A 26,148-nucleotide genomic window follows, 5' to 3' on the forward strand; every position below is an offset into this window, starting at 1 on the left:
AAACAGCCACATTGGCTATGAAGAAATTTTATGAGCTTTTAGACCAGAAGCCAGGTGTTAAGTCAGTGCTCATTACACCAGCTCGAAGCCTAAGAAAGAGATGTCTTGCTCTAGCAAGTGACCTTCCCATCAGAGTGGGACCTCAACAGTTAACCTCAACAATGAACATCAGCAAATCCAAGGCTAAGCTACATACAGGTCACTGCACCTCCAGAAAGGAAGCTTTTCCCTGCAGCTCTTTGGAATGGTTACATCCAATTTCTCTTTTCTACAAGGAGGTGTTTCCTTGTGTATCATAACTGGATACTCAAGACAATAAACAAAGCCAGCAAGGAGATATAAATGTAGTCTTAACTATCTCAATGAATATACTGTAGAGAAACACTTCATAAAGAAAACATACATGTACACACACAGAGCTCATAAATGCATGGATTTGGCATATATTTAAGGGTTTTTTTCAATTTGTTAGACTTTTTTTCCTTTTGCGGCAGAATTGACTGATTATACTGTTTCAAAAAAAAAAAGTCTAGAAACAGAAAAAAAATTGAAATTCAGGGAGAAGTGAATAAATGGGGCTTGCACTGCATAAATCCAAAGTGCAAAAAGAACAGTGGCAATAATTGTGAATTACTGTGAATATTCTCATTTCATTAAACTATCACTACTTCTTCTATTAGGAAGGTAACACTCCTAACAGGTCAGATGTGCACAGCAACATTCTAATTTCCCTACTCTAGGCGTGTACACAGCTGTATTTAAAATCCTCTCAGTTTTTTTCTTTAAATTTCAGGCAAAGGAACTTGGGTGATGCAAGTTAAGAACACACCAAAACCTTCCCTGTTCTCAGCCCAGAAATGTTCACAGCAGCTGAAGCATTCAATATGAAATAAAGCTGGCTGAAAGAAGACAAGGGAATTGGTTAGGGAATAGGGGCTTCTTGGCATTCCTTTAAACCATTTCCTGTTCACCCTTGTAGAGTGTAATATAGCCCTAAGAAAATATATCTGACCTCACTCTTTTCAGCTGCATTAAAAAAAAAAGTTAAACACAATTTAAATATCAAATTGCACATTCATAAACTAAAAAAAAAAAGTTATACATATTATTGCCTTTGTCTCCAACTAAGATGAGTTGGGTTTTTTTTTTTTTTTTTTTTAATTTAATGAGAGCTTTGATTTTCCCTGGGAGACGAGGTCAACAGACTAGGGCATTTCCTGTCTGCAGCAATGCCGTGTGCTTATGCAGACATGAGTCTTTTGACAAACAACCGATTTATTTCAAAGAGGGGGTCATTATAATCATGGCATATAGCAAGATCACATTCTTTCCTACTTGTTTTGCTTAATCACTATGGATTACTCAAACATACTTGAAAAAAGGATGCATTTCAGCTGTGTGTGTGTGAAAACTGACAATTCATCCAAAATCCCACACGCGCTGAAAATGGAGGAAGAGGCACATTTTAGGCCAGACTGATCATGCAGTGATGCAAACTGGGAGCAAACCTATGAAAATAACCAAGCTAGTAACGTATGTTAATAAAAGATCTGATCCTACAAGATCCTGAGCACCTTCCCACCAGAAACAAAGATCCCCTACCTTACATAAAAGGTCACTAAAGGAGACTATCATCAGGGCCATTTATGGCTTCTGCATTTAAAATCACTCCCTGAATCTTGCCGATGGAAGCGCCCATCCAAACCTCCTCATGCAGTCCTACCATGCATATTTGGGACAAACTCAAAGCTCCGTGCAAGAAAGGTCATCTTCAGCAGTGTGCAACAGCAGCACCTCAGCTACCTACCCACAGATTTTAACAGCAGGAAACTCAAGAGACAGAAGTTTCCAAGAACAGGCGCACACAGGCCAGCACACAGGGCAGCCTGAGGAGGCTCAACCTGTGTAGAGCTGAGAGAGAAGTAAAGCTGGGCAGGGTGGAAGTCGGCTGTCTCTATTTCAAGGGGGTTATACAGCGCCTATGCTACCATAGTATTTGAGCGTTGCAGAATTACTGATTTATCCACCTTTATTATGACATAAAAATATTCCTATCCTTCCCTCCTGCCCCCATTTTAAAGATGTGAAAGCGGGATAGTGAGTACCTGCACAAGATTACAGAAACCTGCACTGGAAGACAAGGGGCTGAGTCCTCCTTCCAGTTCTAGGTTACTCTCCTGACCTTGCCTTCCTTTGCTGCACTAGCTTGGCAGTTCTCATGGTGTTCACCTAGGAGCTCAATTCAATTCCTACAGTAAGATTTACAGCACCCATTCCCCTTCTTCTAAGGGGGCTGTACTAAGTTTGTTTCTCCCCCCTTCAATGCACGCACAACCTACTTAAAACTGTTCATTTGTTTTTCTTCTGTCAAAGATCTTAACTTCATAACTGTGTGTGATGTGTGTAAAGAGAGCCACTGAAACCATACTACATTCATAAAACTGGAGCTACTAAGCACTGTATAGATAATTTACAGACCAATGATGCAGGTCTGATAAAAAGTGAAAACAATAACGATTAGTGTCAAAAACCAGAAGCGTAAATCAAAGAAGATGAAAAACCCACCTTGAATGCAGTCATTAAATCTATGAGAATTGTCCAAGAGTTGAGAAAGGGGAATGAGTGCAAGAATTACTATTGCAGAAGAACAGGAAGGAATCTATCATTAAGTAATATTTATGTATTGTTTTTAGGTAGCAGACTTCTTTTCTGTTAGTTTATAGACGGACACAACCTCAGTCACCATTACAGGAAAGGGGCAACTTAGCATTTCAAGAATAAATTATAGAGTGACTTGACCTTAACCTAAAAATATCAGGATACATTAGAAAAAAACAAAGCAGATTATAAATCTAAATTCCAGGCATGGTAACTCCCTTGTATGGATTGGGAAAAATACACCATGGCAGAACAATTACATTCTTATGCTACCAGAAGAAAAACAGTAAAAGATGCCAAGTACATTTCAGCTACATGTTAACTCACAAAACTTGCCTTCCTGGTCCCTGAAGAACACTCACCTACTCTTCTTCCATTTAATCTCACATCAGAAAACCCAAGACTGGATTTTGTGCCTTCCATTCAACAACACTGCACAACTAAACAAAGTAGCTACTATTCATTTTACAGGCTGAAACAACAGGCATAGTTGCTCATTTGCCCAAAATTGTGCAATCAGTCAGTGAACGACAAGAGCCTAGAAACGAACTTCTATTTCTACAGGATAATCCTCTGGTCCCCCTGCTAGCCTAAAAAAAAATAATAATAAAGCAGGTTTGGTGGGTACAGCTATCCACACTTAAAAATGAATAAATAAACCCAAACAATGTATTACCCCAAAGCACTAGTCAATATAACAGAAACTGACGGTTACACTTAACAGGCCTGCAAAACCTTACCTGTAGCTGTTTCTTCACACAATGCTTATGTCTGCAACATCCCATTCGCTGCATCGTATTATAGCAAGCATTACAGAAACCTATTTCCACCCTCAGATGATCCTCTAAGAAAAGCAATGCTACTCACAAACATGATAACAAAATCCAGCCTTTACCTGAGTTTGTGCATCTTACCATCATCTGAAAAAATGGAGAGAGCTGAAGTGTACCACAACAGCAAAGTTTCAAGAAACTTTGGCTGACATTAATCTGAGCTGACAGTCCTCACAAACACATGGATGATACAACCTCTCTCTTGAGAGCAGGACATGCTAACTAACCAGTGCAGCAATACAGCTGAAGCGAGACCTGGCTTGCAAACAAGGAACCTACACTAAGAACAACAAAAACAAAACACCCTGCGCAACTTCAAGTTTACAAGCAAACAACACAGGCATTAAGAAGTGGTATTTGCTACTGCAGAAAGAGAGCTGCCCAACACCAGCTTCTTGTTGTACGGTGCTTTGCACACATAAGCACCATCGCAACACCTATTCCAGTGTAACTGCAAGGATATGCTCCCACCGCTTGTTGCACTTGTCATCACACATTGATGTGCGATGCGAGACAGTTGTGAGACAAATGCAGCAAAATAAAGTTTTTGTACCAAGAGAAGTGGGACAGGAACATAACTGGATGGGCAAACAAAAAGCCCACACAAATCTCACCCAGCAGCTTAAGATAGCATGCTGCGTCAGTGAAGCCAGTGACACATGCTCTGAGATAGCTGGAACTTGCAGTCCTTCTCAAACTGCTATGGAAGGCATAAGCACATGATACCCTGTTCAAATCCCTTTAGCCATAGCCAGAACAATCACAGAAAAAAAGCCAGCTTCCTCCCCTGATAAATGCACAGAAGTAACTTGGTTGACCAAGCATATTATGAAGGCCTTTAAGAATTAACCTCCAAATCAAGTATACATTTACAGATTAAACAGCTTCTAAACCTGTTTTCACAAATCACCATCTCCCACCAATTCCCATCTTCTCTTATTAAACTGGCTGCATACAGATTTATAATTTAAAATCTGATTTCACTACTATACTTGACAATGTCTCTCCCTGTTAAGTGCATGTCAACAAGCAGCAGCCAAGGCAGAGCAACCGAAGACACGAATCTTACAGTGCAGTAGCCTCTCCTCACTGACCTACCATATAGGTTTTCTTAATGATTAATATGGTGCTTGGGCATGATGCAGCTTCCTCCACTTTGAAAATGCAGCGATCTGTTTGCAGTTAGGGTGTGCAATGAAATTGCTCACAAGCTCTCACGTCAGAAGTGCAAGGTCACTGACGGATTGCCATTGCTCCTGTTGCACAGAATCACGTCCTATCAGCAAGCAACCACTGCTCCCTCCCCACAAAAAAACAAAAACAAAAATCCAGACCCAAACAAGAAGCTGCTATTGGATAACTAGCCAGACTGAGTATCTCCGGTTGCTACATGTACTTCTATGCTAGCTGTGGGTGAAATCTAAGTCACACTGAAGCTCTGTCATTTGCTTCCACAAAGCCAGGATTTTATTTTGGTTTTTGATTCAAAGCTCAGTCCAGGAGACTGTAGTCTTTCTTCAGACTTCCAAGGGCACTGTTTCAGTCTCTGGATAAGCAGACAGGTTACCCAAGTTTACAAAACTTCTAAGAGGTTTCCACTACCCACAGCAAAAGAAGCAAAGATGAAAGAAAAGAAGTATGCACCTGCAAACAGAGCAAAATGGGTATGTCAGATACATACATATGCACTGTAACCACATTATTTGCAAAGTTACGAAAACACCTTTGCTTCTGTCATCATCCTAATCACTCAACTCAGTGCAAGTGGTCCGGACAGCTAACTGTACAACCCATCTGAGATATGTACCTGCAGCGTACCTACAGGCTAAGACTTCTCAGACAGCTATACAGCATAAGCCTAGCCTGAGTTCCAGATTATTGAGTGTCGCTAGTTGTATTATATCACCTCCCAAAATCCGAACAGGATCAAGCAGCCCTAGTGTTAGGTGTGACACAAGAACAGCACTGAAGGAGGTTCCTACACAAAAAACTTCTACTTCAAGGTAAAGTATAAAGCCATGTAGCAAGCAAAAGGTAGGAAAAGAAGAGTACCTGTAATAAGAATACACAGCAATACAAACTACAAATCTAAGGGATAAAGATATCCTGCAGCTGTAGTTAAAAGATGTTCAGCCACAGTGGCTTTCCCCAGATGGTACTGGGCAACAGTATTTACTAAAGCTGAAGTCTACAGCTACTTTTAGAGAATCTAGACCTAAAATTAGGAAAACAGCTCATTAAATAGCTTGTCACATGTCAGAGTGACTACACAAGTCCAGGTAGCTATATAACTTACAGATGGGCAATGAGAACATAGCTTTTCCTGGGGGTAAGCCTCAAGTTCTCTTCAGGCAGCTAAGAACCATGTAGGATAACATACCTCTACATTTTTTTTTTTCTTCTTAAGGAACATTTTGTATCTTTCGTAAGTATGAACATAATTACAAGCTTTCTACAAGGTGCATTTCCAGATACTAATCTTTGTACAGAATCACAAAAGGGTTGAGTTTGGAAGGGACCTCTGGAGATTGTCTTGTTCATCTGCCCTGCTAAAAGCAGGGTCAGCTAGAGCATGCTGCTCAGGACCTTGTCCACTTGAGTTTTTAATATTTACACAACCACATTAGAGTAAAATATGAATGGCTGGAAATTAGCAGCTTTGCTGCAATTTACAATAAAGCAATATATTAAAAATTTGTACTATTTCAAAATTTAATGGAATTAGATGCTCTGTTAATAAATGTTGAGCAGTTGTTCCTAAAACATCTGTACCACAGAGCTGTATATATACATACATACTGTCCTAACAGTAAGGCAAACACTGCAGCATTATAGCTTTTTCTCACTAGCTAAAATATGGCTTGTTGTTAGCTTTCAGCCTTCTATTCATTCCAACTTTGTTTTTCCCCACACAGATCTTAAGTTTTTAAACACCCCCTTAATCAATGCAGCTAACACAGTCAAGCAAAAACATCAGCCGTCAACCTCACCTTAGCCAACAAATCACCCTTCAGCCCACAGAAAGCCCCTCCTTGCACCTGGGCTGAAAAAACAGCAACTCTCTCACACAACCACAACACAGGAATCCCTCTTCATCCTCATTCCCTCTGCTTGCCTCACACAGTTCCTCAGCAACTAAACCTTTGAACAAGAAAAAGGCACCTTCAGTCAAGTGCTGAAAGTCCAACCGTCCAAACTCTTACTAATCGCAGAGTACTTCCTGGGAAGAGCTGCCACTGTTGCCCTCATTCTCCTCTCTGCTTTAGTTTCCTGGATCCTCAGAACAAGCATAGCATGAAACTCAAGGAGATGTAAATGGGGCAAGTGAGGGAGCAGAAAAGGGCTTGACATATCTCTAACGCTAGGTCCAGCTGGGCATTTGCCTGGATTGCAAGCAATTGGAGCAGCTTCTTGAAGAGTAAAGTAAGTGCTGCTGGAATAAGACACATACTACATATATTTCAGCCTGATAAACTCTTTAACGTTTCTTTCTGCTTGTACCAGTCATAGGGTCCCAAAATATAAGCTTAGGATGAAATCTCAAATAAAATAGGCTCAAATCTCCAATAAAATAAAATGTATAAATAATGTTTTATTCTGTAGTTAATACAACAATGTCTATTCACAGAAATGTCTTTTTGTTCTTGGTAAAGACAAGAGGCCTCACTCTTCAAACACAAAGACCGGACTAGTCACTAAATCCCTTCCTTTGCATGTGTTTTAACACTGACAACTTTGAGAGCTGGGCAGAAATAATTCTTTTTCTTTTCTCCCCCCCCCCTCTTTTTTTTTAAATCAGATACAGCTGAGTGGTGCCAAAAAGGAAGAGCAAGGATATAGTGTACCACAATAAGAACACAGGCAGCTCATTTATCATATTTTAAATTTATTTTACATTTAAATCTTATTAAAGATAAGCAAATAAATGAAAAAAATTACAATGGCTTTTTGCAGCTCTTCCAAACTTAGGCCTTTGAACTTGTGTGCTCTATTTAAACGGACACAAAAGACGTTTCTACACAACAAAAATTCCTTTCTTGTTACCAATGTATTTAAAAATACTGTTTTTTTCCAGTTTGTATATGCCAATTTGCCATTCTTCTTCCTTCCCACCCCCATTTTATGCTACTTAATCTTGATACTTTATTGAGAAATGAACTGTCAACAAAGCAGATACTTTCACATTCTAATCCATCTGCATTCATTTATCCCATACGATTTTGTAAACTATTGCCCTAACATTACAGGATTTAACTCCATTTAAAAAAATTTGTAATGGGAGGGTCCCTCATCATCTCTGCAAAGGTTTGGCATGTATTCCTTCCTTTCAAGGAGGGATTACATGAGGGTGGCCAAACCAGCTGCCTGGGCAGTTTGGTCCACTCTCCACATGCCCAGAACGCAGATTCAAAGCTTTCAGCTTGCCAGGCACTGCTCAAGCTGGTGGCACAAACCAGTTTGTGGCTGACCAGTAACTAATCGATATATCTTTCCTTTCACACAGCCTCCGACCCTTCCTTCGGCTCTAGATGGGAGGGAATGCAAGGACGAGACTGGAGTAACGAAGTTGAGAGGCCTGGGCAGACTGGGGAAAAGAGACAACTTTCCTTTTCCTCGACCTGTATTTATGGGAGTATCATTAGCCCCCATGTCATTCTGTGGTGGCAAGAACATGACTCCAGGACCAGTGATAACAGGACATAATATTCCTCAGGTAATGTGGGGCACAAGCGTGGCTGGAGGGGGAAGCTACAGCAGTGCAGGAGTGCCGTGTCATTTCCTTAGGGCATGGGCTCCGGGACGAACAGAGCTGTGGAAAGCAGAGCTCAGAGGAGTGCACGTACTAGCAAAAGGACTGAGGAACTGCAAGTGGATGCCCGAGAACAGCCCTGCAGGTTTGATCTGGCACTCATTCAGTCCCAAAGCTTCTCCCAGCTCAGTCAAGCACTGGGTTTAATGGAGTTGCACTTGCAACACACCACCACCACTTATCTACAGGCTGGCTGATCAAGTTTGCAACTGTCCACGATCAGCTCAATCTATGGATCAATACTGCTGCAAGAGGCAGACACCCCAGAGACAGTCCTGTGTGCAGCCAATACCGGGTCTATAGGATTTATTTCCTCAAGCACTCTGCCATGTAGATGCTGCTAACTGGCTTTAGGACCAGCTGAGAAGTTTATTTGTTTTCAGGGAGATGAGTCTAATATAACCTGCTAGACTCAAGTGGGCAACACAGTCACTCTAGCTGTCTCTGAACTGTCAGGGGGTTCTTGCTATGCAGGAAATCCTACTCTCCACTGCCTATCAGGAGTCTTAAGTGTGGCATCGACTCATTAGATCCTCCTCCTTCCTTCCAAAACAACTGGAGGAAAAAAATGAGAAGACACAGCTACACTGTAGTGCTGTCATGGATCCCAAGAGAAAAGGCTTGTATGAAGAGGCTTTATTAGGCCAAATGATAACTGGAAGAAAACAGACAAGCTTTCCAGCTCAATATCCCCCCAAAAAGCAGCAGCAGAATCCAATCCCTATAAAGGTCAGATGAAATTTCTCTTACTAGCAGCACTATTGAGATAAGCAGGAAGAAGCTGCAACTTTCCACTGGAGTGATCTTCATACTTTTCTGTGCACAATTGGGTCCTCAACTACTTAATGGTATACCCTCAGACTTATGGTACAGTAATAGGCTGAAACTTTTGCCTTGACTAACCACATCTGAAAACAGATGTGGGGGTTGATCCGGACAAAGGAATCGTGAATTTGCAGCTGACACTGCAGACAGAGACTGACAAAGTCTGGCTGGGAACCCAACCAAGATGTTCTCTACTATATCCCAAACTATAATCCTGTTTTAGGAAATAACCGTGTGTTTATTCAAAGCAAGCCAACTCCAACACAGGTTCCTCTACTATAATTTCAAACATTACAGCACACTTCTCATTTGACTTATTCCCTTCCCTTTCTCTCCCAACTATTTGGAGATATTGAAGGTTCTTTCTAGAATATCTGTAAGTTATCTGGCCTCATATCAGAGCTCTGCCCAGGCTCTGTTCTCCCCCTTCCTGAACTAGCAGATCAGCAGGCATCCCACAACAGCCAGGAGCAAAACTGAACTCTTGCCCTACGGCTTCAGCTGACCCTCCTCCCTACCACTTTTTTTTTTTTTTTTAAAGCACCATTTCCCCCTTCCTTTATGTCTCTCGGTCTTTACTTACCTTCTCCATTACATTTTTCCTCCATCAGTAAAAGAGATGCTACACCTCACCCCTGAGGGGGTTGAGATGGGCCACCTCATGGAGGATCAAGGGTGCCAGAATTACAGTTCACCTGAATAAGAACTTTAAAAGTACTCTAAGCATGTTCTTATTGCCCGTTATGAAGAAAAGACACTATCTGATGGCAAGAAATTCTCATGGAACTGACTGCAACAGGCAGCAGGTCCTACTCTATCCACCATAGGACTCGGAGAGTATATTTAACCGCTTCTCTGCGCAAAGCACTTAAGCTTTGCCTGGGAGAGCGAGCTGACGAGAGCAGAGCGTTACGCTGTCCAGAACTGGAGGCACGAAGCCAAATAGCTCCCGAGCGGAAGATGGGGTGGCAGTCAGAGCCCTCCCTTCTCTCCCGACGGAGGGAGGCAGAAGCAGGAGCTGTGTCACTTGTTCCAAGAGGAAGAACATAGATCCTCCTTTTCCGAAAGGAAGTGGTTGAGGACATCCTATACGTTCCAGAGATAAATTCTCTCCCTACACACCGTATAGCAAAACCCGAAACTGTTACTGAAGGACACAGTAAACTGAAAGAAAGCTAAGGCAATGACAATCCGTTTCAGGTTTATTTAATTCAATACCCGATAAAAGCAGGACACCCAAATAAAAGCAAGTTTCAGCAGCTCACTTTCTAAATAATTGGATAAAGTGGTCAGACAACATTGCTATTTCACTTTTAAGCCACAGCGAACTCTGTATGTGCTTTTTTGTCACAATTAGCTTGAAAGAAAATAGTACGTGTACATAGGGTGGATAGTGCAATTTTTTAACAATCCCATGTTCCCTTTTAGGCTAATTGTAGCTTTGAGTGGATAAAAGAATTTAAGATCTGTGTAAAAGAGATTCTGCTTTATTATTTTTAAAGTTGCCCCACCCAAGTTTTTTCTCCCACATGTTCACTCCCAGAGCACATGGGAACATAGCGATTTCAATGGAATGTAACCCAGCAATCTCTTGTTCCAGACCCCCACATAGCATTTTATTCCTTAAAACTGTGGAATAGAAGCCTACTAGTTAGAACATCGGGCATTACAAAGAATTGCCAAGCCTTAATTAGGAGAGCCTCTGGATTAAAACTGAAATATTTTATACTGCAACATACCTAACTCCCCCACATTTTGAGATTTATGGAACAATGCCTACATCACAGACCAAAAAGCAAAAAAAAAAAAATCATGAAAAATGCAAAATTTCCCTCCCCCATTTGCTAGTAAAGGAATAGGCATTTCCAGAAATACCAGAAGTTTGAGCTGGCAATTAGCACTGGGAAATCCCAGCCTCCTTTGGCTCTACTTCTGACAAAAGCTACTTCTTACACTGAACTGCATAGTCAATTTTCAATTTTAAAACCACTTGAATATTATTAATGTTGAAGGTATTTGGAAACAAAACCCAATTCTAATCTGCCCCTTACCCAGTCAACAAAATAGCAATGAGGGGAAAAAAAAAACAAACTGTTCTGTTGTCAAACGGCAAGAAATATGTTTATCAGCTGATCTTCAAGTATATCCAGAAAATGGTCCCAAAACTCTTTCAGTTACTGCCCACAGATCTAAGGCTGCAAGCAAGGATTTAAGGCTGAAAGCGAGAAACAATCCAACTCACCATAGCCTTCATACAGTATCCCTTTTCTACGGGGATAAGAACACAGTTAAAAACAAATCTGCCTACACAGATCACCTAGGTACTTACCATATCTTAGTATCAAAGAGCTAGATATTTAAATGTGTGTAGGTGCCTAAAAATGTAGGTGAGCATCTTGTCATATTTAAGCAGCAGACAGAACATGTTTAGACAGGTTTGATACTTTCACACATTTGAAAATCCACCCGGCACTCACCTGCCTCTTTAAGTATCTAGATGCCTTTGAAGTCAGACCACAAACTGATTAGTTATTACAAAAAACATTCAGGTCTTCAAATATTAATAACTATTAAGAAGCCCAATCAGACATCAGTAGCACTATTTTTTTTTTAAATTATTTCAAATCCTACTTTTTCAAGCTAAGGCAGTGAAGAATCTGTCTTGATGGTTTAGAGATGTTCATTCTCTATCATGTAAATAAACTGCCCATAAACAAATTGAAGCTCTAAAGTGGTAGTTCCTGATACTATTATACTGACTTTTTCAAGTGCTGCATGTAACAGTGCATAGCAACAATTAAAATAGTCATCCTTTCAGGTCCCCAGCTCTTAGGTGTTACCAAGAGTAGGTTTTAAGTTTCATAATGAGGAGCAAGAGGTGAGAAACAAGAGGAGAAAATAAAGCTTCTGAGGCAGAAAAGGAGACTGGATGCTTGTCGAGAAGGCAGTGCAGTTTCTGCCTACAAATTTCTGAAGTGTGCGTATCCAATACTGAGCTTCCAGTCCCAGCATTTGCTCCCTCCTGGGCGTCCTGTTCATAGATTTCTAGACAACATACATGCTCCTGTAACTACACATCATGCTTTGACGATACCTATTTATGACAGAGCAATACATCCCACTCCTCCACTCCAAATACACACGTTCACATGGCAACAGTCACTCCCAGGAAGGATTTCACAATGATTAAACGTGCCAAGGGAAAGAGATTTTCTCAGTTAACAGGGCTGCTTGTGCACACAGAGAAGGAATTGGGTAAGGTAAAGGGGAGCTGAGCAGCAAAACCTTTCGCCTTCATTTCTCCCAGTTCAGAGCCACAAGAGTCACGCTCCCATCTATCTCAGCTGTGGACTACACCAGTTCTGCTGAACATCAGAATCAGCAGCCTTATGTGTTCCTGTAACTCCTTCCCTGGCATGCCCACCCCTGTGCTTTGTAGGCCAATAATCTGAAGCCCTGATTTGACAATGCAGCAAAGCCAAGCGAACAGCTGCAGAAAGGGAAGTCCTGCTGCTGCTGCTGCTGCTCCTCCTCTCGCCGTGCCTCTCAGAGCAGACCCCACAGTGAGACAGAGTAGGGAGTTAACCAGCTAAAACTAACCCCACAAAATAATTTTCTGCTGCTTTATGTCCCTGAACTGACTCACTGTGGGGGTCAGACAAATACCACCACAACCACAGTGTTGCATGGCTGCATTGTCAGCAGCGGTAAGAGAAAAGCGAGCAGAGCCATTCCTTTCGGAAGCTGTAAGACTGGTGTAGCTATAGCACCAAATTAAAAGCCCACAGCAGGAACACATAAATACATGCATGAATATCAGCAGTTGAGCCCACTTTGAATTCAGCTGCTCTAGAAAAGCTTAGAGAGCTTTAATATATGGGTGAAGTTGCTTAACTGGTCTTCATTTTAGCATATAGTTTTATGTTATGAGCCTTGCTGCTAGAGAAGTGTTTCAGTAATTTCTACTTCCCACGCACTCCTTGAAGACTTAATCTCACTCCTCTCCTCGTTCCCTTTTTTTTAATGCTAACAGTGTGGCTAGAAAGAAAGGTATACTCCCTCCCCTAAGACACCTTCAGTTCTGCAAAACAAGACATTAAAGTTTTCCTCCAGAAAGCAACAGAGGGGAGAGGGTGGAGGTGAAAAGGAGAGGCCCCCATCCCTGCTGACCTTATCCTTATCCCCATCCCAAAAGCAGTTAATGTTTTATACACTACGATACAAATACAACTAATTCCAATTTAAACCATCTCCTCCTTCTCACAAATCATAGCTAAGGGCAGCTTTTGGAAACTAAAGAGAAGTAAGAAAAGGACAGTTTTCCTTGCTTATCTTGCACAAAATGTAGAACAGCTCCTGTTGGCTGCTTTGAATTACGCCCTTAAGGTTTGGCTTCAACACAGGGTAGGCAGACTGTCATGAATTTAGACTGCTGTGCTCTCAGAGCTACATACCTAAATTTTAAGTATCTGAAAAATCCTTTGTGGTCAACTTTGTCTCCAACTAGTAGACTGCAGAACTAGTATATCAAAACGGCAATTATTTTCAGCCTCCTTTTGGTTTTGCAAAGAGGTGTGAGGGAGTTAAAAAGGGTAAGTACGGGATAAGCAATCCCATGCAATTTATAACAGTGGGTGGACTAGTTACAGCAAGATCTAGTTGCATCACGCATGTCACTTAGCCTTTGCTCTACAGCAGCAGCCCAGCCAACTAGCACAAAAGTGTGAATGAAGTCATCCTAACACACAGGCACACCTAAGTTCCATAACACCAAGTGTGTTCACACCTTAGCCAAGGGACTGTCTCTTTATTCAAGCAGATGCCCATAAAATGTTTTACTGGTGTGGGTGAATGGAAACAGCCATTGCCGCTACTCAAGAACAGCAACAACATTTTCTGACTACGAAATACGCAATTCCGGACTAAACTGAGTGGCACACTCAGGTGAGACACAACCAGAAGCTTGGGATGTGTTTGGGGGTTTTGTTGTGAAGTGGCATAAGGTACAAACCAAAATTACCTAGGATTTGATACATGTAGAAGAAAATGATTGTGGAAAATAAATCTGTTACTTCCAGTCCAGTTCTCCATCCCAGAAAAAGCAGGAGATTTTGGAAGCCTAGTGAAGTTAAACACACTAAGGCTGCACTAAAGACCTTTAAATGCTGGATAGCATGAAATGCGCTTTCGGTATGAGACTTTTTTTTATCCTTTTCTTTGGACTCCAGTACAATGAACATGCTGTCTCAGTCTGGTGACTGGCAAAAGCCAAACATTGCTGAAATCGTTCAGTGCGCTTCACTCAGCTCTCAAAGGTTGGTTGACATTTAGCTTGGTTAAAGAACAGGTCTTTTTAGAAAGAGCTTTTGCTGAGCTGAAGGAATAGAGCCCCCACCAGTGCTGCTGCTAAGATGACAATATAGCATTTGCCTGCACCAAATGCTAACCTGTAGCTCAGAAAACATTCTAAGCAGCAATCAGCACATCTGCAGATCACATCACAAAAGGGCATTACAAGCTGACTAAAGACACCTCTCTAACAGCGTGCCATGAGACCACCTTTACATCAAAGTGCAGTTTGCACTACTGAGCACGGTGTATAATGATTTTCCCAAACATGAAAGCTTCTAAAAACCCTCCATTTCAAGCCTAACGCACCTTCACCAAACACAGCTGTTCCTGTGGGAATCTGTCCATGACAAACAACAATACATCACTTCTTTCAAAGCGGCACGTAGATTTACAGAAGGATGAAACGTCCCATTCGTCAGGGATGACAGAGATTTGTTACTAATTACACCCAAAATCTGAGAAGTTAATTCAACACATCAGAGTAAACACATCAAAGCCACATGTTTCACTGACTGCTCATAGCACTATCAAGTGAGCATCAGCATTAGTGCAAGGCAAGAAGCTGGAATGAACAGCAGTAGGAGGAGAAAGAAGAGGACAGGACTGGACTAGAGCATCCCAGGCTTGCATTGGCATCAGGCGCAGTTCTGTGCTTTTAGCACATCATCTCCTTATAACCTTATCTAGTTATGATGCAACACACACTGACTTTCTTCTGCCAAGTGTGCAACAGACACATATTCACTAACATGCTTCCAGTTGCTGCCACCACCTCCTGCAAGACATGACAAGCAGCAGTGAGGTATATAGTAAAAGCTGTATAAGCCTACAGCAGTCCCACTGGTCCAAGGGAATTATGCATAAATTCAAGCCTGGGTATCCACTGATACTACCATTAGCAAGAATCAGAACATGAAGTGCAGCTTGGTCTCTCTCCAAATACAGTTTAAATTGTCTACTGTAAGACTGTCATACTTTTGTCTCTTGTCCTGACTGATCAAGCCTCACATCCACCTCTCCTGTCGCACTGGAATTGATAGGCCACACATAAGCCTTAATTGCACGGCTCATTCCTAAAGTCCTGCTAACAAAGGAACTCTGCCGCAGCCTGGGGAGGCTTTCGTTAAGTGCTCAAACATCACACTGATAAGAACAGTACTATGCTTGGACAAAAATATGGGCAGTAAAGTCCTTACTAGACTTAACCCTGCACCTGGAACAAAGTTTCAGTCTGAGCGGGAGTACAATCTGACAGAAGATCAGCAGATCCCATACACGTATGCATGATTCAGCTATTCCAACAAGGGAGCAAGGTGGCCAAATACTATTAGATTGCATAACAGAATTGCATTCCAAAACAAAAACAGCCTACTATGTACTGTACTCAGCCATTGCTTTTGTGCTTGGAAAAAGTTATTCTTCTCTGTAATTCATTAACCTACAACCTTATCAAGGTGGGAGTGAGGAACTTGTTTCCAGCATGCAAACCAGCAGTCAAACTGAGCAGAAATACTTACGTCACTCTTCCTGAACTTTGCTTTTAAGCTCTTCATGTTGATCACATTCAACCTTCCAAATCTTTGAGGAGCTTTTTATCCTTCTTCAATATCTAAACAAAAAAGAAAGGAAAATAAGATTTCCACTTGATATCATTCAGTTCACTGGGAGCCAAGCCTGAACTGAATTTGCATACCTATGTAGCCCTTGGAGGTTTTAGCCCTCAAGCTCAAAAAAAGATTAAGACAAACAATAAGAGAAATTTCTTTTTTCTCCAAACTTAAAAGCAAGTTGAAGTAAGCCTAAGTATGACCACAGAAGAACAGAGCAAGCCTTTACCAAAGATTTAAAAGTGTACCATGTTATACTAGCTATCTCCTTCATATAAGTAGATCACCGACACATTCATACATGGTGCAGCACCTTTCTCTAGCTACAGCCTATTTCAGCATTAGTGTCAGGGAAGCCTCTTGTAAGGTGGGAAAAGTGGAAAAGAAAGTATGCCATCTCATTCAATTAAAACTTCACCATCCCACAGCTGTGGGTCTGCACTGGGTAGCTGAAGTACCCACTGCTGTTTTATATGCAAGCGTAAGCACTAACCAGCGAGTTCCAAAGTATGCACGCGCAGATACTACTAGTACAGCTCAACACAGCGGGGCAGAGGGACCATCCGAGCAAGAACAGAGGTTATCACCGGAAGCAGTGTTTTATACTCTTCCCCATAAGAAACTGTATGCATATTCTCAGCATCACAGCTGTTCTTAATTTGACAATCCGCTATCACAAACAGCAGCCGTGCTCCCCCTTCCTCCCTTGCAAATGGGGAAAAGCAGCAGTTGCACAAACATATACAACAAACTTTACAGACAAGCCACAAGCTCTCACAGAGAAGCAAGAAGCCAGCACCTAGAGCAAAGCTTCCTCCAGAAAGCCCCCACATACAAAGTACTACCACCCCGAGCCAAACGTGACTGGGAACAGAATGCGAAAGCAGTACGGCGATGTGTTTCTTCCTAAAGCATAGTAGGAAAAACCAAAAGCAAGATACTTCTGGACTAGGCAAAGCCATCTAGATAGAAACATTCCAAATGCCTGTTTTTACAGCGTGTTTCCCATGTGTTCACTGGAATAGCCAGCCCCTCTCATTTAGGGGTTTTAGATGCTACACAAGTTCCTGCTGAAGAAACAGTTTAAGGTAAAGGATGTTCAACTGTATAAATGTCTTCCCTCCACCCTAGAAAAAAAAAGAGAAACATATTATGAGTCTAGCCAGATAAATAAGTAACTGAAATGAGGACTGGGACATAAAATTCAAATAGGTCATGCTGGGTCTCTAAAATTTCTCATCACTCTTCAGAAACAGTAGATTAAGCAAAGATAGTAGATTTGACAAGCAAACTGAAATTCAACTGTTTCATAACAAAGTACCACATTATTATGAAGCAAGTTGTTATGTTGTACATGATCACTCTACTATGAGCTAGCATTTAAAATGCTATTACATAGTACTGTCTCGATAGCATATATATGAACGCTTCCAGTAATACAACACTGAGCACCATTCAGGAATAGCAATTAGTGCTAAGTAAACACGTCATTTAATACAACCCTATAGTTATAGGACAACCATTTAAGACGCATACAAATAGGTTTCTCCCCCACCAAAAAACCCCAAACAAACAGACAGCTCCACACACTACATCCACAGGAATACATTTTCCACAGTGCAGACCTGCAATAGGTGCTCTGGATGGGCTGTTAAAATATCACTGAATCTAATTAAATGCCTCTAGGTCCAGTTTAGTAGTCATTCTAAAGTCATTTCAATTTTCTTTGTGTTGTGTGTGAAACCACAACAGCTGTTTAACCTTCACTGGAAAGGAGCATGAACCTCAGCAAGAGCTCCATAATCTCCTAACTTGTTCTCTAGCAACACCAAGGATGATGAGCATTGGAAAGACCAGAAATGCCAGGGTACAGACATGACAAAAGCCATTACACATATCTGGCCTTCTTTATACACTACAGCTAAAGGCAAAAAAGCAAACTGTTTTTAAGACTATTGCAAAAAAAAAAATTAAAAAAAAATTAAAAGGAAGTTTAAGAACCGAGAAACATCACACAATGTTCCACAGTGCCCAAAAGTTAACAGGACTTTTTATTTTAAAAGTTAAACATATCTGACTTAAAAAAAAGGTAACCAGTTTAATTGGATCATTTAAAAAAGAATATAAGCAAATGCTTCTATATGGGGAAGGGCGTGGAATTGAAAACAAGAAATTTTTCCCCAAATACAGATTGCCAAGGAATTTTCTTCTACAGGTTGTCTTCTTTCCCTGCTTCCCCCTGGCATTTCTGGCTCCTATGAATGAAATATTTGTTATAGCTCCTGTGAAAGATAAAGTACTGAACTACAGGTTTACGTGAGAGATAACAATTTCTTGCAGATATACACACGGAAGAGGTGCAAAAGTTAGACTGTCTAATATGAGGAATTCATAACACAGTCTAATTAAAAACTGTTGCAAGCACTTCTAGTAGGCTACTATCATTTTCCCCTTTTTGGAAAGGCAGAAGTGAGGTGAGCTGTATTTCTCTTAGAGGCCAACTTATTATTTTTCCCCACAAGATACTTCACCTCTTACGTAAGCGCATTTTATATGTTAAATTCGAAACTTAAATCTGCAGCATAATTAAAAAAGCATGCACAAGCACAGAAAAAACAGCATTCCTGGGTTTAGTGTGCGGGTCACATCTGTATCTTTTCCATATGAGACAGTTCAACACAAACATGAAGATTACAGCCTGCGCATCACAAGGCTCATAATCCTTCAGCAGCAGAGATAAAAACCTGCGAAGCAGTAAGGGCTGCCTTCTCTTGGCACTGTTTTTAGAAGAGGAAGTCACCTCTCAGAGGGTGTAATTATTGGAATTGATGCAAAAAGAGGTCAGCATCCTGATTCAGCAGAGCTTTATGACAAGCGTTCACTTGCCAGAGGGAGAAAAAAGGAAGTGCCATTAATACACTCCTCTTTTCACAAGATAGAAAACAACTACTAGGAGTTCACTAGGGAGAATCCAGACAGTTCAAAACAGCATTTCTGCAATGAACCACAGGCACTAACAAGAAGCAGTGTGTACCAATAGTGGCACTTCTCTCCTTTCAGAACAACTGTGATAAAAAAAATACTGAGTACTATCATTTTGTAGCTGCAGCAAGTTAGCAGTGGAGAAGTGCTTAACTCTGGAGATGCTCAACAGCTAATGCTGATCACATGCTTTTAACCATTAGCTCCAAAATTAAATATCTAGTCCTCCACGTCATCTCCCTTCTGCTTATTATTAAGAAATAGCTTTCAGGAATACAAGCCACAGAAAACATCTCTAGGTAAGCCTATTTTGTTAAGACAAGAGGCATTGAAATGGTGGTAATCTTCAGCCTCAATAATTTCATTGAGGCTGTGTTTTAATATACAATACAATCTTTAGGTTTAATGAGAGGAGGCGGCTTAGGACAATCTCCCCCGTTGATTTACAGTAAGATTTGTTCAAACCACAGTAAACAGCCACACTGGCACAGTTTTTCCTTTCATTAAGTTGCATTAAAATCAGAGCAAGGTCTTTCAGACAACACTATAATTAAATCCTTGAATGACCAAAGATCCAGTGAAGCAACAGTAAAACTGCCTTAGGATATGCTATGCATACTGTTCATGCCAATGACAGTTTCCCATTACTGATGAGGGTACACTGAATTTGATTAATTTTAGGTGTTAGAGGTCTTGCAACTCTTTCAGAAGCCTCCTTCTTGGACAACACTTCTGCAGCAAAGCATCATTCATAAGGCTAACTCATTTTCCCTTCCTCCTTGTCCATCCATCGTCCCCCCTGCCCCCAAACCACCTCAAACAATTTTTTTCACCTTATGACCTTACAAAGAAGAACTAGAGACTCAATGCAAGATCTGGCAACATTAAGGGGGGGCGGGGAGGTGAAGGAGCACTATTGCTGCCATACATTTACATCTCCTTTGCACGAACACACTTACTCTCACAGAGGAAAATAAGGGCCCCCAGAGGTCTCCTCTCTCTCAATACTACATCATCATTTGTTATCTGGATGATCATTTTCCTTCTGAGTTACAAGCCCTGCTCTGACTCAAGAGAACAAGCCCCTGTGGCAGCTAGCGCTGCAGACAGAGGCACCCACAGTACTAGTGACTGTTCTGCTCACCTTCAGTACCCAGCTTGTCAAATGCTTCACATGCTCGAGCTCTCCTGACCTACTAACCAATACCAAGAGCACACCCGAACCCGAGCTTCTCCTTCGCACCACTGCCCAAGCCATCGGGCCACCTGGAGGCATTAGCCTTTGCCCAGCAAGCCAATGCCATCCTGAAAAATCCACCCAGCACTTCATGTTTGACTACTTTCTCATTTCCATCCAGCTGAGCATATTTCTCTCACTACCTCTCAGGCCAAAGCAGAGAAGCATGCATTGCCTGACCAAAAGCAATGGGAACACCTCCCCGCTCTGTCAGCATAGCTCAGTTTTTCCGTCTCGAGTAACTCTTCCTCCTCTCATAGGAAGGGTCAAATGAACAAAATTGTTTTAAACTTAATGCTATCTATAAAGACAAATAATTCCTGGCTTGGTTAATCTACTGTTACTTACTAATGAAAAGACACTAAGAAATGCACTGTGCAGCCCAAGTACTATACAAGAATGGGAGTGATTTATGGAGAGTTAATCCCATTCGAAACAGAATGGGACATCAGAGAGAGCAGCTAACTATAGCCTTGGGTAACTTAGTCCAATCCCTCTGTATATTCACAAATCATTAGCAAGGATGTGCTGAACTGTACAAATCTAAGCATTTGAGCACAAATGCTAGATCTCCATAGATATAGCATCACTAACAAATCTATACATTCCTATCACTCCTTCCTCCAGTATGCTGTGCATCAACTCTCTACACTTACACTTCCTCTTAAACATTTTGCACATTTTGAATATCATCCTCATTTTAATGAATTCAGTTACAACAGTACAAGCCTCTGCGAACATCACAAAACTAACACAAACCTATGCAAGACTGTTGATGCACGGATAGGTACAGTGCATTAAAAATTGTTTTTCAAAACAGTTTTAGACAACTAGGAGAGACGTTGTATCAACAAGGCCTTAGACACACTGAATTACAGAAGATTAGAGGAAAAAAAGCAAAATGTGACATTGCTCTGATTTGTTTACTGGGCATATTAGACAGCACTCCAGGCAAAATTCTAGCTGAAGTGCAGTCCAAGGAAATTTGTCATCCACTCATTATGCTTAAACTTTACTCTGTTCTTACTCCAGTTCTTTTGTCGGGAAGTGTCTGTCAACATACATCCAGCTCACTGAAGAACACAGTAAAAGAGACAAGACTGGCTGCATGAACTGGGTCATACTGCAGTCTTTCTCTGCTTTCAACTTCCCATCTCTAAAACAAAAAGGCCCCCCCTTGTGTGCCCCTCAATTCTTAGACCATATTCTTTGGTTTGACTGCACATAAGATACGTTGCTGCTCTGAAGACTCTTCCATGTCCAGTGCTTAGTCCAGTAGGGCTAGACTGGAACTGAAGCATCCAGCTACAAATAGAAACAGAGGAAAAGTGACGCTGAGTTCCACTTGTGAAATGCCAGTTTCCAAAGGAGAAGCCCACATGAATAACAACAGCTAATAACTTGTTTATACTTACTCCCTTCATAATATTTTGTATCAACCATTCAACTAATTGCTCCTCAGAATCAGCAAACAAAAGAATCTGTACAGATGCAACCTTAAATCTAAAAAGAGACAAATGCACTACTTTATGGATGCATATTCTGAAATAGCCTAAGGCAGAACACTCACCTACTAGGGTAGGAGTTAAGAGGACCAGACCGGAACAGCAATTTAATTTACATAAGACACCTGCCCAGCCCCAGTGCCATAAACTCTGCCCTTATACTTTTAAAGGACCTTGGAAGGGTATCCCGCTCTAAGTATTTCTGGACTAGAGAAGTTTCCAAAGACAGTGCTAATGACAACTCCCCTATTCAGCTTTCAAGTTCTTGGGCGGGGAAAATATTTTAGCTGATGAAAATGCAGTACATTTTTAAACACTACCTGAAAATGAGAAGAGAGTTGGGTGTGTTTACAAGCAAAAAAGCTAAGTACATCCATTCCTTAAAAAAAAAAAAAAAAAAGTATTAGGAATTCAGATATTTTCTATCCTGGAAGACTATTAATGCATAATATTGGCAAGATCCACTTGCTTATCTTAGTGATAAGTGATTTTCATTTGACTTTATTTAGATTTGTTGAAATTTATATTCAATAGCAGCAGCACTAAGTGTTGCATACATTTTGAGGAAGAGGATCTAGCATTTAGAACACCTCTCTCAGGCTTCAGAGCTCTCCGAATCTCCACATCTCCATTAGAGATTTCCTGCTGGGGTCTTAGGCAAGTTCCTGTAGCCAAGATTTTCAGAAGGCACCTGAGTGCTAGACTCCCTAGGGAAGTTTGAGTTGTCCCACTACATTTGGGAATCCAGACATAGGCCGTTGTGTCCTTGGGCCCATCTGCAACAGGCAACTGTACCTCCCTGCCCCTCAGCAGTTGCAAAAAGTGGAAGGTGTCCAGCTACTGAAGTTACAGAGCCATAGACACAGGAGCATACAAACCCTCCTTCTATCATTAGGGCTGAACAAACTTGGGCTCTTCCCTTTAACCACCCCTTTCAGGTCAAAAAAGATCCCACATCTTATTTTACAGTATTTTCAATAAAAGCAACGGCTTCCAGGTACCAAACTACAGGGAGACTATAGCAGCTTTAGGCAACACCTTTAAGTGATTACAACGTTAACCTAAAATGCAAGACCTGCCCTGCAGAGGGAGGACCTGAGTGAAGATCTTGCACTTCCCAGGCAAATGCACTAACCATCAGGCTGCAGGATCTCCCCTCCAGAGCTGGTGACAAGTTCAGCACACCAACCACCACCACCACCTCCAAGCCTTACTGACCATCCTGTTCTGTATGTCAACAGGAGGGAAGGATACCTTCTGTCACTGCTGTGTCACTTTTACTCCAGCAGTCCTCTGCAGGTACTTAGGCTTTTAACCCTAAGCGCCAGTGGAAATCTTGGGTTGCTTCCGCACTTCACCAGACCCATGTTTGCCTCTGGCAGTTTGACAGAGATAAGCTCCATGATAATGTATTGCCTGAACTGTAGCTATTTGTACTACATCCTCTGTGCTCTAAGAGCACATCATTAAATGACCCTCAAAGTGTTAGGAGCAGCACTCCGAAAGCAAGCTCCAGCTACTCACATGCACAGCTATCACACACATGCTCCCACACAGCAACTCCAAGGAAAGTGCGAGAGGGAAGAGGCTTCTCAGACTTGCAGGAAGCCTGCAAACAGAAGGAAAGCAAGTTATGTGGATTCATAACCCAAGAAGATGTTATGGATTGCCATGCTCCTACCTACCACCCTCCTAATAAAAGCCACTTGGGATTTTCAATAGCGTACTATCTCTCTGCCAGTAAGCAAGGCACTAAAGCTCTGGGTTGATTTGTTCTAGTTTTGCTTGTTTTTTCCTCTATAGTTATTTCACGCTTTATCCCTATGTAAAAAGAATTAGCCCACAATCAGCTCTCAGAAGGAATGTGATTAGGGTACTGTTGCAGCAGGATTTAGAAATTGCCAGCAACTTGCACAAGAACTTAGCTTTCATATTCTCCAGGCACTGCTCCTCCCTCAAAAGAGGCACACATTCCTTATCAGAGATGGGGAGAAGAAAGGTAGCATAGTGGGGAACATAAAAACAGCAGGAAAAACAGAAAAACACTGAAAGGACAAGTGAGTAAACCCCCTTGTGAAATGCTTACATCACTTAATGAGACCAGCAACCTCCTGCCTGGTCTCTTCTCCACTTGATATGATCAATTTGTTGGTTCAGAGATGCAGAGGGAGGAGGCAGCTCTTTATTGTTTTGCTAGCAGATGCACTCTTGGAAGAGGGAAGCGAACAGCACAGGGCCAATATTTTTAGAGAGTGGAAGGACTGACTCCTGCTACTACACAGTGACTTATTGGCACAGAGCTTGGCTGCAACACAAGAGAACCCTGAGCTCGTATCAAGCACTGTTCTGCTCAAATACTCCTTCACTCTGGTCCATATGGCTCTTATGCAATTCTTTTATTAGTAAATAAAATCTCATTGACAGCCTTCCATGAGCGTCCCAAGACAAGAGCCAAGCAGGTCACTGACAGATATTTACAAAATTCACTTACTCCTAGTTAATCCTGGACATCAGAAGGCCTTTCTAAAATGATGTATGCATATTTTTTGGCATTTAAGCTTTTTTTTCTTTTCTAAATAAAACACACTAATCCCAAAGCAGCTGTTATACAAAAAGACGACTGTCTTCCACTGCCCCAGCACACACTGCAACTAGACAGTGTTTTGTATCAGTTCTGTAGCAGAGCATAGTCACAGTGGATACAAAGACAAACGGGAGAATTTGTTAAGATCCTGAGAGGCTGATAAGGCAGAATTTAAGCAGCCTGCTCACAGGGAGAAACTTCAGAGTATCACAAGTAACAATGGCAGAGGGAGGCAGGCGCTCGCAGCCGGGCGCTGCGCGAGATAAAGCGAAATTCTTCGCGTGTTTTGCTGGAAACACCAGGTTTCTGGTTCAGCTCGATGCGATTCCTTACGCAGTCCGAGTTTTCTTTCTTTTTTTTTCTTTTTTTCCCCAAACAGTTAACTAGAAAAAGAAATCTCGGTCTTTGAGGACGCTGCTGCCACACGCACGTCGCGGCGCGGACGCGGCTGCCGGGAGACGCCGCGCTGCACCGGGGGCCCCGCCGGTAACCGGCCCCTCGCCCCCCCCCCCGGGGCCCCTTTCCGTGCGAGCGAAGCAGCGGAAGGGCCCCCCCACCCGCGCCGTTTTGGGGGAGGGGGTGTGAATTTACCCCGAGGGGGCGGGAGGAGGCGGCGCAGCTGCCCCCGGGCCCAGGCGACGCCGCGCAGGCGGCGAGGGCAGCAGTGAAGCGAGTGAAATGAAATCGCCGAGCGGCGGCGACCCGCGGCCCCCCCCGGCTCTCCGGCACGGTTTTTTTTGGGGGGGGGGGGGGAGAAGTTTCCTCCTGTTGCGCTTCGCCCCCGCGGGCTCCGCCGGGGAGCGCCCCGCGGAGGGCGGGGGCAGGTGGGCGCCGCACACAAAGCCCCTATTCACGGCGCTCGCCCCGCGGCCGCACTCACCCCATGGAGGAGCCGCCGCCGCCGCGTCCCGCTCCGCTCCGCTCCGCTCCGCTCGCCGCCGCCGCCGGGAGCCGCGCACGGGGCCGCGCCGCTGCGAAGGGCGGAGCGGCGCCGCCACCGCGCGCCCCGGGACACTCGGCCGCTCCGCGCGCGCGCCACGTTCGACCCGCGCGGGCTGGGGCGGGGGGGCGGGGGGAGCCGTGACATCACTCCGCGGCCACGTGACCACGGGGCCCCGGCCCCCCGCGGGGGGGGAGCGGGAGGGACGCCCCCGCCCCCCCCCCCGCGGGGGGCCCCGCGCGCGCGGAGCAGGGTCACGTGGCGGCGCGCGGAGCCGCCCGCCCGTTGCGCCTGGCGCCCCCCGCGGCCGTTGCGGCGCGCGCGGGACCCCCCGAGGGGGCGGCGGTGGAAGGGCCCCCGGCAGGCGGCGGGGCGGGGTGGCGGCGCACTTGGGTGTCCCCGGGTCACCCCGGGGAGGGGTGGAAGAGGGAACCCGGTCACCGGGGCCGGGAAGGGACCGAGCACCCGCGGCAGGCGCTTGGAGAAGCCTGCCCTGCTCTCCCCGTGGGGAGTCGGGGGGCCAGGTCTGCGGGAAGGGTGTGCGGGGAGCCGGCTCCCAGCCCCTTCTCCCTCTTGACACCTTCTGGCCTCGTCGGGAGAGAGCAGAGCGGCCGAAACCTAAGTCGAGTTCTTCAGGGAATGTGAATTCAGCATGTGCTTCCGCACGTGAGGAGTCCTGCGCTCCTGTTCCCTCCAAAGCTGCCCCGTGCCTCGATTTCCCCTTTCTCTGACCCCTAGCAGGAACGACTGCTCCAAAAGAAAAGAAAAAAAAAAAAAGCAGGGCACTTTTTGTTTAAAAGCCAAATTAATGACCA

The 26,148-nt window shown here is 43.2% G+C and overlaps 1 protein-coding gene across 2 annotated transcripts in view; it reads right to left on the reverse strand.

The window, feature by feature from the left end:
* The window catches only part of RAI14 (retinoic acid induced 14), a 100,243-nt gene extending 74,919 nt beyond the window's left edge, over nt 1–25,324 (reverse strand). For both annotated transcript variants that reach the window (XM_067316101.1, XM_067316100.1), the window contains exons 1-2: nt 25,274–25,324; nt 15,996–16,087 (exon numbers count right to left, since the gene is read on the reverse strand). In XM_067316101.1, coding sequence (XP_067172202.1) covers nt 15,996–16,031 — 36 coding nt within the window. In that variant the 5' untranslated portion in view covers nt 16,032–16,087; nt 25,274–25,324. The remainder of the gene's footprint in view (nt 1–15,995; nt 16,088–25,273) is intronic.
* Between the last annotated feature and the right edge of the window lie 824 nt (nt 25,325–26,148).

The sequence above is a fragment of the Apteryx mantelli genome, chromosome Z, assembly GCF_036417845.1.
Source record: "Apteryx mantelli isolate bAptMan1 chromosome Z, bAptMan1.hap1, whole genome shotgun sequence".
NCBI classification, from domain to species: domain Eukaryota; kingdom Metazoa; phylum Chordata; class Aves; order Apterygiformes; family Apterygidae; genus Apteryx; species Apteryx mantelli.